Source organism: Arachis duranensis, chromosome 3, assembly GCF_000817695.3.
Source record: "Arachis duranensis cultivar V14167 chromosome 3, aradu.V14167.gnm2.J7QH, whole genome shotgun sequence".
NCBI classification, from domain to species: domain Eukaryota; kingdom Viridiplantae; phylum Streptophyta; class Magnoliopsida; order Fabales; family Fabaceae; genus Arachis; species Arachis duranensis.
Window position 1 is genome coordinate 106,588,207 of NC_029774.3, and position 12,332 is coordinate 106,600,538.

Here is a 12,332-nt window from a genome sequence, read left to right on the forward strand (position 1 = left end):
TTCACACAGGGCATGAAGTCTCAAGATAAGACCACATTGGAAGGTGCTAGCAATGGGTCTATGAAAAAGTACAAGACCACTGATGAAGCATGGCAATTGGTCAGCAACTTAGCTGAATCCACTAGGAATCATAGGCAGAGGCAAAGCCACTCAAAAGCTGTTGTAGAGGTATCCTCTAGCAGAGAGACTACTGCTCTAACTCAGAGTATATGTGAAATGACCAACTTACTGAAGCAGATGCAGTTGAGTCAACAATAAGCTCACCAAGCTCAGCCTCCCCTACCACAACGAAGCCAACAATTGGTTCCACAAAGAGTATACGAGATCTGTGCTGATTATAGTCATTATACTGATGAATGTCTGCAGCTCCAACAGGAAGACAACACTGTGGCAGCCACTCTTAACTTCTATGACCGCCCAAATTAAGGATACAATCAAGGTGGCAGCTACAACCATAGATGGCAGGACAATTCCAACCAAGGTTGGAGAGATAATTCTAACCATGGTTGGAGGGACAATTATAACAGAGGAGGCAGAGATAACAATGGAAACCAGAGGTGGAATAACAATAACAACATCAGACAGCAGAATTAAAATCAGACCTACAGAGCACCTCATCTAAGGCAGCCCCAAGCATCTCAGCAGACCCCTCAGATTACTTATCCCTCTTCATCTTCTAATGATGAGTTACTACAATCTATTGATCGGAGACAGTAGGCCATGGAAAACAACCTTGCTTCTACTCTAAATGGTTTGAACTCTACCTTGCAAGCTCTTGTCTCGCAAATTGGATCACTAAATAACTCCAACAACCAGCCTTTGAGCTCCAATGGAATCCCCTCTCAACCATTACGCAACCCCAAGTGTGGCATTAATGCCATCACCTTGAGGTCCGGAACCACATTACAGGAGAGGAACCATGAAGAGCCAAACCCACCAAAACACACTCCAGTTGAAGACGTAGTGGAAGTGGAAGATGCTGAAGAGGAAAAGGACGTACAAGACATAGTTAAAGAAGAGGAAGCTCAACTACAAAATGAAGCACCAAAGGATGCTGAAGCCGCAGATAACGCCCATCCTATCCCCTTTCCACAACTCGTAGGGAAGCCCAAGAAGCAGATGGAACTTGATCCCAAAATGGTAGAAATATTCAAAAAGGTTGAGGTAACTGTTCCCATTTTTGATGTTATTCAACAAGTACCTAAATATGCGAAGTTTCTAAAGGATTTATGTATACATAAAGATAAAATTAATAAATTAAAAACTATTCCTTTAGGTAGTTCTATCTCTATTTTAATGGGAGGTATACCTAAAAAATATAGTGATCCAGGTCCATGTATGGTTAACTGTACCATTGGAGGTGTGATAATTTCTGACTGCATGTGTGATTTAGGAGCGTGTGTTAGTATAATGCCTTTGTCTATATATGATACCTTGAGGCTCCCTCCCTTAAAAAGGTCGGCAGCTCGTTTTGTGTTAGCAGATAAAAGCATTATTACAGTGGTTGAAATTGCTGAAGATGTATTAGTGAGCATTAATGGGCTCACATTTTCCATTGACTTCTATATCCTGGAAATGCCCCCTAATGACTCAGGGAGGCCATCATCAATCCTGCTTGGAAGACCATTCCTGAAGACTTCAAAGTTCAAGTTGGATGCATTTTCAGGAACTTACTCTTTTGAGATAAATGGCAGAATAGTGAAGTTCAGTTTAAATGAAGCTATAAAGCACCCTCCGAAAGATCATTCTATCTCCCAGTGTGACATCATTGATGAAACTGTAGCTGAAGTTCACCAGGAAGAATTAGAAGAGAAGTACATAGGGCAAGGTCCAAGTGTGGGGACACTTTTGAAGACAATGAGGGCACTTTACCATTTTCACCAGCCCCAGATGCTTAAGAGCCAAGCCATAAGCAGAAAATGGAATTAAAGCCCCTTCCTCCACGCCTCAAGTATGCTTACCTTGAGGACAAGCAGAAGTTTCTAGTTATCATTGCAAGGGAGCTCACTTCCCAACAAGAAGAACAACTGCTTAGTGTATTGAGGACGCATAAGAAAGCAAGGATGGAGCTTGGCGGATATAGTAGGCATCAACCCTCAAGTTTACGAGCACAAAATATTCTTAGAAGAGGGAGCAAAGCCTGTCCGTCAACCTCAAAGAAGATTGAATCCCACCATCTTAGAAGTTGTCAAGAAAGAAGTGACCAAGCTACTTGAAGCAGATATCATTTACCCCATCTCAGATAACGAATGGGTCAGTCCCGTACAAGTAGTGCCCAAGAAGTCTGGAGTCACAACAGTAAGGAATGAGCGTGGAGAACTTCTGACAACTAGAGTGCAGAATTCATGGAGAGTTTGCATTGACTATAGGCATCTCAACCAAGCCACTCGCAAGGATCATTACCCCTTACCATTCATTGATCAGATGCTTGATCGCCTGTTAGGTAAATCTCATTACTGCTTTTTAGATAGTTATACAGGTTATTTTCAAATCCATATAGCTTCTGAAGATCAGGAAAAGACTACTTTTACATGTCCTTTTGGAACTTATGCTTATAAGAGAATGCCCTTCGGCTTATGCAATGCACCAGCTACTTTTCAAAGGTGCATGATGAGTCTTTTCTCTGACCTCATTGAGAATTGTATGGAGGTTTTTATGGATGATTTTAGCGTATATGGTGATTCATTTAGCTTTTGCTTGGATAGTTTATCTAAAGTGTTGGATAGATGTGTTAGTACGAACCTTGTATTGAATTTTGAAAAATGGCACTTTATGGTAAAACAAGGGATTATACTAGGACATGTTGTGTCTAATACTGGCATTTTCATAGATCCAGCAAAGGTGGATGTTATTTCCAGTTTATCTTACCCCACCTATGTGAGGGAAGTACATTCGTTCCTTGGCCATGTAGGTTTTTACAGGAGATTTATTAAGGAATTTAATAAGGTAGCATTGCCTTTATCCAGATTGCTGTAGAAAGGTATCGAGTTCGAGTTCATTGAAAGTTGTAAGCAAGCCTTTGATAAGATGAAAACTGCCCTGACTCAAGCTCCAATTGTGAGAGGACCAGACTGGAGTCAGCCATTTGAAATTATGTGTGATGCTTCCAATCATGTAGTAGGAGCGGCACTGGCTCAGTGTGAAGGTAAGGATCCTTTTGTAATTGCTTATGCGTATAAGACTTTAGACGCTGCTCAGTCTAATTACACTACTACTGAGAAAGAGCTTCTTGCTATTATTTTTGCTCTGGATAAATTCCAAGCCTATTTACTTGGTGCTAAAGTAGTAGTGTACTCAGACCATGCAGCTCTAAAATATCTATTGGCTAAAAAGGAATCCAAACCAAGGCTTATACGTTGGATACTGCTACTACAAGAATTTGATTTAGAAATTAAGGATAGGAGTTGTACCCAGAATCTAGTGGTAGACCACTTGAGTCGCCTTGAGCACATTAAGGATGACTCCTCTCCTATAGATGATAATTTCCCATTTGATAACCTGCAAGCAGTATCTGAAGTAGTCCCTTGGTATGCACCTGTAGCTAATTATCTAGTTAGCCACACTTTTTCTCTAAATTTTACTAAGCATCAAAGAGACAAGCTGAAAAGCGAGTCCAAATATTATATATGGGATGATCCATATTTATGGAGGTGTGGTGCTGACCAGGTAATTAGACGGTGTGTGCCTCAATCAGAATTCCAGTCCATTTTAGAGGCCTGCCACTCATCTGAGAGTGGAGGACATTTTGGCCCTCAAAGAACAGCTAGAAAAATTCTAGACTGTGGATTCTGGTGGCCTACTCTTTTTAAAGACGCTGCTGAATTTTGTAAATCTTGTTTCCCTTGCCAAAAGATTGGTAATATATCCAAGAGGGATGAGATGCCTCAACAGATTATGCTTTTCTGTGAAATTTTTTATGTTTGGGGCATTGACTTCATGGGGCCATTTCCAAATTCTAATGGTTACTTTTATATATTGTTAGCTGTAGATTACATTTCTAAATGGGTGGAAGCAATTCCTACCCGCACTGATAATACTAACACTGTTATTTCCTTTGTTAGAAACCATATCATTTGTCGCTTTGGATCACCACGTGCAATCGTGAGCGATCAAGGCACCCACTTTTGTAACAGGAGACTAACAGGATTACTGAAGAGGCATGGGATAATTTATAAAGTATCAACAGCTTATCACCCCCAGACTAATGGGCAAGCCGAGGTGTCTAACAGAGAAATAAAGCATATATTGCAGAAGATAGTCAAACCTCATAGGAGAGACTGGAGCACCAGGCTACAAAATGCACTCTGGGCATACAGAACAACATACAAGACACCCATTGGGATGAGTTCCTTCCACTTAGTTTATGGAAAAGTCTGTCACCTCCTAGTTGAGGTAGAGCAAAAGCCTTTTGGGCAGTGAAAGAGTGCAACATGGGATTTGAGAAAGCCGGAGCTGAAAGGAAGTTGCAACTGCAAGAATTAGAAAGCCTTCGCCTAGAAGCTTATGAGAACTCCAGGCTATACAAGGAAAAGATAAAGGTTGTGCATGACAAGCACATCAAGAGGAGAGAGTTCCACTTGGGGACTTAGTCCTCCTTTACAACTCCAGACTGAGGCTCATGCCAGGCAAGTTGAGGTCAAGATGGGAAGGTCCCTATAGAGTAGAGAAGGTTGAGCCATACGGAGTTTCCACCTGAGTCATCCTTCAAGCTCCGAATTCATCAAAGTCAATGGACATCGCTTAAAGCTATATCATGGTGAGAAGATAAAGAAAAACAAGGAGCTAGAGATCTTCCTCTTGGAGGATCCACCAACAGCAGAAGACTAAGCCAGGGGAGCGTCCAACTTAAGAACGTTAAAGCAAAGTGCTGGGTGGGAGACAACCCACCATGGTATGATCGTTCTTTTCCCTCTCCTTAATTTCCTTTTTCAATAACTCTTCTCAGTCCTAGTACATACAGTTTGCATATGCATTTGCATATTGCATATAAAAAAAGGGGGAGGGGGAAAGCACGCAACGCGTCAGCATCGCCGACACGTCCACGTCATATATGCGCTGGGAAGGAAACAAAATTAAACAGAGAGTCCCGCAAAAGTGTAGCTGGAGGCATGTCCTTGGCACAAACTCGCCCACGCGACCGCGTCGTTGACGCATTCACTTCATTTGCAAAATAGCCTCCCCACGCATCCGCGTCAATCACGCGAACGCGTGGCCGTGTAAAATCGACGTAAATGGGTGTATGGCATAGAGTTATGATGGAGCTGCGCTGGAACCGTGCTGAGAGCACAGGCCCTACCACGCGAACGCGTGTACCACACGCCTGTGTCATTTTCAAAATATGGTCATTCACGCGGTCGCGTCACCCACGCGAACGCGTCACCCTAAAATTTGGCAAAAATGAATTTCAAACAGAGAGTTGCACGAACGCAAGGCTGCTCTCACACTAATAGCACAAATCCACTCACGCGATCGTGTGACCCATGCGTTCGCGTCACTTAAAAACACCGCACACTACACGACCGCCTCACTCACGCGTCCGCGTCACATGCGCGCACAACTTATCCAGATAAGACAAATATCTTATCTTTTCTTCCCCAAATCCTAATTTTTCTTTTCCCTTCTTATTTCTTTCTTCTTCCTTCTTCCTCCTTCCTTCTTTCTCACTTTCTACTTCCTCTTTTTCACCACCATTATCAAGGTTTTTTTCTTTTCTTCTTCACTCTTTTCTTTTCTATTCTTATTCTTATTTTTATGTTTTCTTCTTTTTTTTCTTTTTACTTTCATTATCTATGTTTTCTTTTTCCTTTTTCTTTTTAAATCCTTCTTTCTTGGTGTTGGAAATTTATTTGGGTCTTTATTTTCTATATTTTGCTTGTGATTATTAAGGAATTATTTGACAATTATATATTATTTTTTATAGGGTTGTTTGCACGTTCAATTTCATACTTTCAATACCTTATTTACCATGTATGCTAAGTGTTTGTAAAAAAGCTCATATGGCGTCATACACTACTCTTATGTTATCCTACTTTAATGCCTGTTTTTTTCACAAAACCCCTTTTATATTTTATTAATTAAATATAATTGTCCATACAAACATATTGTTAGTTTGACAGGCTTGGTAATCTAACTTGGACATTGAATGCTTGATCCATACTACTCATGCCTTTGCCGGTATGCCACTAAACACCTTGCATTCAATTGTCATCACATGCACATGCTTTGTTATAATTGATGAACTTTTCACATGTAGTCTAGACCATGTGTTAACGACATCTTTCTTTCCCGTGCATTGAATACCACACATTGTATTCGCTCCCTTGCTCGAACCCTTAGCTTTACATATTCCTTTCTCTTTTCTTTTCCAAGATGGCCACCAAGAAAGGCAACGAGAAAGTTACCCCCAAACCACCAGCAAGGAGAGGAACAAAAAGAGCATTAGTGGCAGAGCCATCTTCAACTGCAGTTAAGCCCTCAACAAAAAGAATTAAGAGGATTATAAAGGTCGATGAAAAAGAGAAAGCCTTCCCAGCAAAGGACACTGCATGATTTCCTAACCGCTACTGTGAGCAGATGTTCCCCATCCTGGCAGAAAGGAATTTCAACAATGAATACCTTCTTATCCTCCCGACCCATATTACTGAATTTGTTGAGCCGCGAATTGAACTAAGACACTGGGGATTCCTACAGAGACAGCCACAGGAGGTTAATCTTTCATGGGTAGTTGAATTCTACTCTAATTTCCTTTTGCCAACCCTACAGTCTGTCTATGTCCGTCAAAAGCAAGTCCCCATCATAGAAGAGGCCATTCAACGAGATTTGGATCTTCCCCCTACTCCAGAAGGACTAGACGCATTTCAAGAAGCCGCACTCAAGCGCCAGAGATACCAATTTGACTGGGACATTATTCTCAGTGTTATCGCATAACCTGGCAGCAGATGGATTTATAGATACCATTGCTCCTAACCTAAGGGAATATCGGCTTCTGATCTTACCCTAGAGGCTCGCATCTGGGCACAGATTATGTTTCATTACATCTTTCTGAGCACTCATGAGTCCTCCTTCACCGCAGACATGGCCGTTCTACTATGGTGCATCCTTATAGACCAGCCTTTAAACTTACCGAGACACATCCGGAGTGCTATGGTACATGTACAAATTACGGGAAACTTACCTCTTCCCGCCTTGATTTTAGATCTCGTCTCCACAGCCGGAGTCTCCTACAGGACTGGGGACACCAAATTCATGCTTCCACGGGATGATCAATACGTCCCTAATGGGAAATATCTCAGGCCACCAACAGCCACTACCAGCCAACCTGCAGAATAGGTTGAAGACATTCCTCCTTCAACACCACAGGCACCTTCAACAAGTCAGCTACTCCATCAAATACTAGAGAGGTTGGACCGGCAAGAACAGAAAGTAAAGCTACGAGAGCGGCACAACCAGCACCAATTCAAATACCTTAAGGAGCTACTCACAGGAAACCATAGACCTGACAACAACCTAGACACTCCGGACTCCACTTCATTTATCAGCACAGGGAGCCATGACGGTCCTAACTGTGGAGATACTGCTACCAGCCCCCCTTTGTTCCTGACAGATGGCACCGAGGAGGTGCAAAGCCTTAAGTGTGGGGAGGTCGGTCAGTACCTGACTTTCGGAGGTAATTTCTCTTCCTTAACACCAATAAAATAAGATACTTAGTTAGTTTCTTCTTTTGTAGAATAGGATAGATTGCATAGTAATAGGTTAATTGCATGCATGTTCTACTTTATTGAAAAGATAATAAGTTTTTTCTAAGACCCTATTTTTGAAAATTTTCACTAATTTAAATCAAAACTTAGATGTTAATCTTGTTTGAAGATTGTAAATTGGAACATGGTTTTTGAGCTAAAGAACACACAACCTGTGAGACTTTGAGCCTAAATACATGGTTACATTATTTAACCATAAATATTTTATTCTTGTGTGTCTACTTCTCTATGATTGTAATCTATATTTTGTTTTATCCTATATGTCCAATATTTAATATATTTATATGCTTGCATATGATTGAGGCCATTATTTGTTTAGCTCACTTATCCCAAATAAACATACCCTTTAAATTACCTTTGTTAGCCACTTTGAGCCTTTAAATCCCATTTGTTTTATATTTTACCACATTACTAGCCTTAAGCGAAAAAATAATTAAATATCCCAATTGAATCTTTGGTTAGCTTAAGATAGAATTGTGTGTTAATTGAGTGTAGGAAGATTGTGGGAACAAAGGTTAATAAAGGAATGTGTCATGATAAAATAATGGAAATTTGGGTACCTACTCATGTGAAACTATAAGAAAAATTAAAAATCTATGTGCATTGATAAGCTATGTTTATTTTCATGTTCAAATATATATAGGGTTAATCAATGCATATATGATACAAGTAAAAGAAAGATTGAAGCATGAGTATGTAATGCAAAGTGGAAAATTTTAGGTAGCTAGGTATGAAATTAGGAGATATATAGAGTATATGTATGTTAGATGAAAGCTTAGGTTAATTAAAGATTCAATTTATAAGCTCACTTAGTCATATGTACACCCTTACCTTTACCTTAGCCCCATTACAACCTTGAAAAAGACCTCATGATGTTTGCATTGGTATGTTAAAAAATTGTTGATTGGTTAGGTGTAGAACAAAATTTAGAAAGCATGATTAGAGAAGAGTAGAGTGATTACCTTATACACTTGAGAGACTAAAGTGCACATACATCATTAGTGAGGGTTCAATGCTTAAATTCTATGTTCCCTACTTCATAAGCTATCTTCTTGCATTTTTATCTATTCTTACTATATAAATTGAATTGGTGGAATTTGATTTATGATTGTCTTGAAGAGCTTACTTAATTTTGACCAAGTGGACAAAAATCATATAGTTGCATTTATATATATAGGTTGCATTACATTGCATGAGTCTTACATGTCCATATTCATTCATATTTGTCTCCTTCAGCTAAGCATGAGGACATGCTAATGTTTAAGTGTGGGGAGGTTGATAAACCATTATTTTATGATTTATATTGTGTTTAATTGAGTGATTTTATCATGTCTTTCACCCACTTATTAATATAATTAGCATGATTTTTCAATTCCTTCCCAAAATCGTTCTATGATTGAAAACTTGCTTCCTAAAGATCTTTTAATTGTATATTTTTTATTCTCCTTTATACCATTCGATGCCATGATCTGTGTGTTAAGTGTTTCAGGCTTCATAGGGCAGGAATGGCTTAGAGAATGGAGAGGAAGCTTGCAAAAATGGAAGGAACACAAGAAATTGAGGAGATGACCAGCGAGAAGCGACACGGACGCATGACTCACGCGTCCGCGCGAATTGGAGAAAAACTCAGCGACGCGAACACGTGCCTGATGTGAGCGCATGGATTGGAATTTGCACGGGTGATGTGAACACGTGGACGACGCGCACGCGTGGTAAGGAAAAACGCTGGATGACGCGAACGCGTGGACGACACGGTCGCGTGACGTGCGCGATCTGCAAAATTTACAGGGATCGTTGGCGTGGATTCTAGGCCGCTTTTTAACCCAGTTTCCGGCCTAGAAACGCAGTTTAGAGCCAGGTAACAAGCAGAGACGAAGGACAATTCTCATTCAGCATAATTTTAGTTTTAGTTTTTAGATCTGATTTTACTCCTCCTCTAGGTTTTCTCTCTACACATTCATAGTTCTTAGAATTTTGTTTTATTGGAATATTGAGAAGAATTATTACCTCCGCCAAGACTTCATCATTCTAGTTTGTTTTCTTACTTTTTGCTTACTCTTTCATATCCTTAATTTGTCTAGATTTACAATTGGATTATTTTTATAATTTATTAATACAAGAACCATTTTTAATTTTAATTGATCTTTTTTATTATTGTTTATCGTATCTTTCTTTATTTCCCTTTTTAATTTTTTGAAGTTTACATTCATGATAATGGAGTAGTTCTCTAACTTGTTTGGGAGTTGATTAAAAGGAGAACCTTGAGTTAGAATACTCAAGAGCTAATTTGTAATTGGGTTTATTGTTGGCTGGCTCTCTAGTCACTAACGTTAATCCTTCCCAAGGGAAAGGATCAGAACTTGTGAATAGAAGTAGACTTCCAACTTACTTGACTTTCGTTTACTCAGTAAAGGATAACTAAGTAGAAACAACCTTCAATTATCAATTAATCTTGAGAGAAATCCAACAAAGATAGAACTTCTAATTAATCTTCTCCCGGTCAATGTTTCTATTTGAATTACATAAATTCTCTGATTTAATTTCCTGTTTATCAAACTCAAAACATTTTGGAAAACCTCTGATTGATAAAATAGCACATCTTTCTGCAACTCGTTGGGAGACGACATGGGACTCATACTTCCAGTATTTTTATTCTAATTTTGTGACAACCCTTCTAAATTGATGAGCGTTTTTTTGTTGGTTAAAAATTGTACTTGCAACGTATCTCTTACATTAATTTCTTAATCTGCCAATTTTTGCCACGTCACCACTCCTATTAATGATACCTTCCCTCTTGAGGGCTTGCTAGCAATCTCCGAAATTATCCCTTGGTATGCACCTATTGCCAATTCTTGGTCTCTCGCACCTTTCCTCCCGATTTCTCCCAACATCAAAAGGATAAGCTTAAAAGCAAATCCAAAACTATGTATGGGATGATCCGTACTTATGGAGATGTGGTGTCGATCAAGTAATTTGAAGGTGCATACCATAATCCGAGCATCAAGCTATCTTGGAGGCTTGCCACTCTTCCGAGGGTGGTGGCCATTTTGGTCCTCAAAGGATGGCTCGGAAGGTCTTGGATTGTGGCTTTTGGTGGCCTACTCTTTTCAAAGATCCTTCTCTCTTTTGCAAGTCTTGTTTACCATGCCTTAGATTTGGAAATATCTCCAAAAATGAGGAAATACCCCAACAAACTATGTTATTTTGTGAGATTTTTTATGTTTGGGGTATTGACTTTATGGGGCCCTTCCCAAATTCTAATGTTTTCATATAATTCTTCTAGTCGTTGACTATGTTTTCAAGTGGGTCAAGGCAATCCCCACTAGAACCAATGATGCTAATATAGTGCTTTCTTTTGTTCGGAATAATATTATATGCCGCTTTGGATCGCCACGAGCAATCGTGAGTGATCAAGGCTCGCACTTTTGTAACAAGAGAATGGCAGGCTAATGAAGAAGAATGGCATCATCCATAAAGTGGCCACGGCAATCCACCCTCAAACGAATGGCCAAGGCGAGGTCTCCAATTGATAAATAAAGTGCATATTGGAAAAGGTTGTGAAACCTCATTAGAAAGATTAGAGTTCTAAGCTCGGTGATGTGCTTTGGGCCTACCGAACGGCATACAAAATGCCAATTGGTATGAGCCCGTTCCGGTTGGTCTATGGGAAGGCTTGCCATCTTCCGATGGAAATAGAGCATAAAGCATATTGGGCCGTAAAAGAGTGTAACACAGGATTTAGGGTTGGAGTCGAAAGAAAGTTACAATTGGTGGAGCTTGAGAATATTCGATTGGAAGCCTATGAGAATTCAAGACTTTACAAGGAGAAGATGAAAGTGGTGCATGATCGACACATAAAAAGGAGAGAGTTTAGAGCCGGAGAACTAGTTCTCCTTTATAACTCTAGGTTAAGGTTGATGCCCGAAAAGCTAAGTTCAAGGTGGGAAGGCCCGTACAGAGCAGAGAAAGCCGAACCATATGGGGTCTACCACCTAAGGCATCCTTCAAGCCCCAACATCTTCAAGGTGAATGGCCATCGGCTAAAGCTATACCATGGAGAGAAAATGAAAAGCAGCAAAGAGGTTGAGGTGTTCCTTCTCGAGGACGCAACCGAAGGCGAGGAGATTTGAGGTCATGACCGTCCAACTTAAGGACGTTAAACAAAAGTGCTAGGTGTGAGACACCACACCATGGTATGATCTACCCTTTATACATAGTCTTTTTGCATATAGCTCTTTTGATTCTTTATGGCTTTTGTGATTGCTTGATTTGTGAGTTTATTCATAGTTGAATTGTTTTTTGCTTTATTTTGGTGTCATATTGCTCATGAGGAGTTCATTGATAATGGTTTGTTGAATTGAGATGTTGAAGAAATGCTTAAGGTTGAGTGCTACATGAGATTTTTTATTTTTTGACCCCTTTAGTAGGGGTGTTCATGGTTTGGTTAATCCAAAAACCAAACCAGTTTTTTGGTTAACCAAAAATATAATATTGGTTAATTAACCAAATTGGTTTTACATGATGAAATTGGTTATTAACCGATTAGTGAAATTTAAATCAGTTTTTAACTGGTTA

General features: G+C 39.8%; 1 protein-coding gene across 1 annotated transcript; it reads left to right on the forward strand.

The window, feature by feature from the left end:
• Positions 1-11,386: 11,386 nt before the first annotated feature.
• On the forward strand, positions 11,387-11,887 carry LOC107480003 (uncharacterized). Its single transcript, XM_016100128.1, has one exon. It carries the CDS (start codon positions 11,387-11,389, stop codon positions 11,885-11,887), a length of 501 nt encoding a protein of 166 aa, XP_015955614.1.
• Positions 11,888-12,332: the final 445 nt, after the last annotated feature.

Bases quoted from the DNA above. Each gene is read 5' to 3' on its own strand.
- LOC107480003 (XM_016100128.1), top strand. From the start codon at position 11,387: ATGCCAATTGGTATGAGCCCGTTCCGGTTGGTCTATGGGAAGGCTTGC.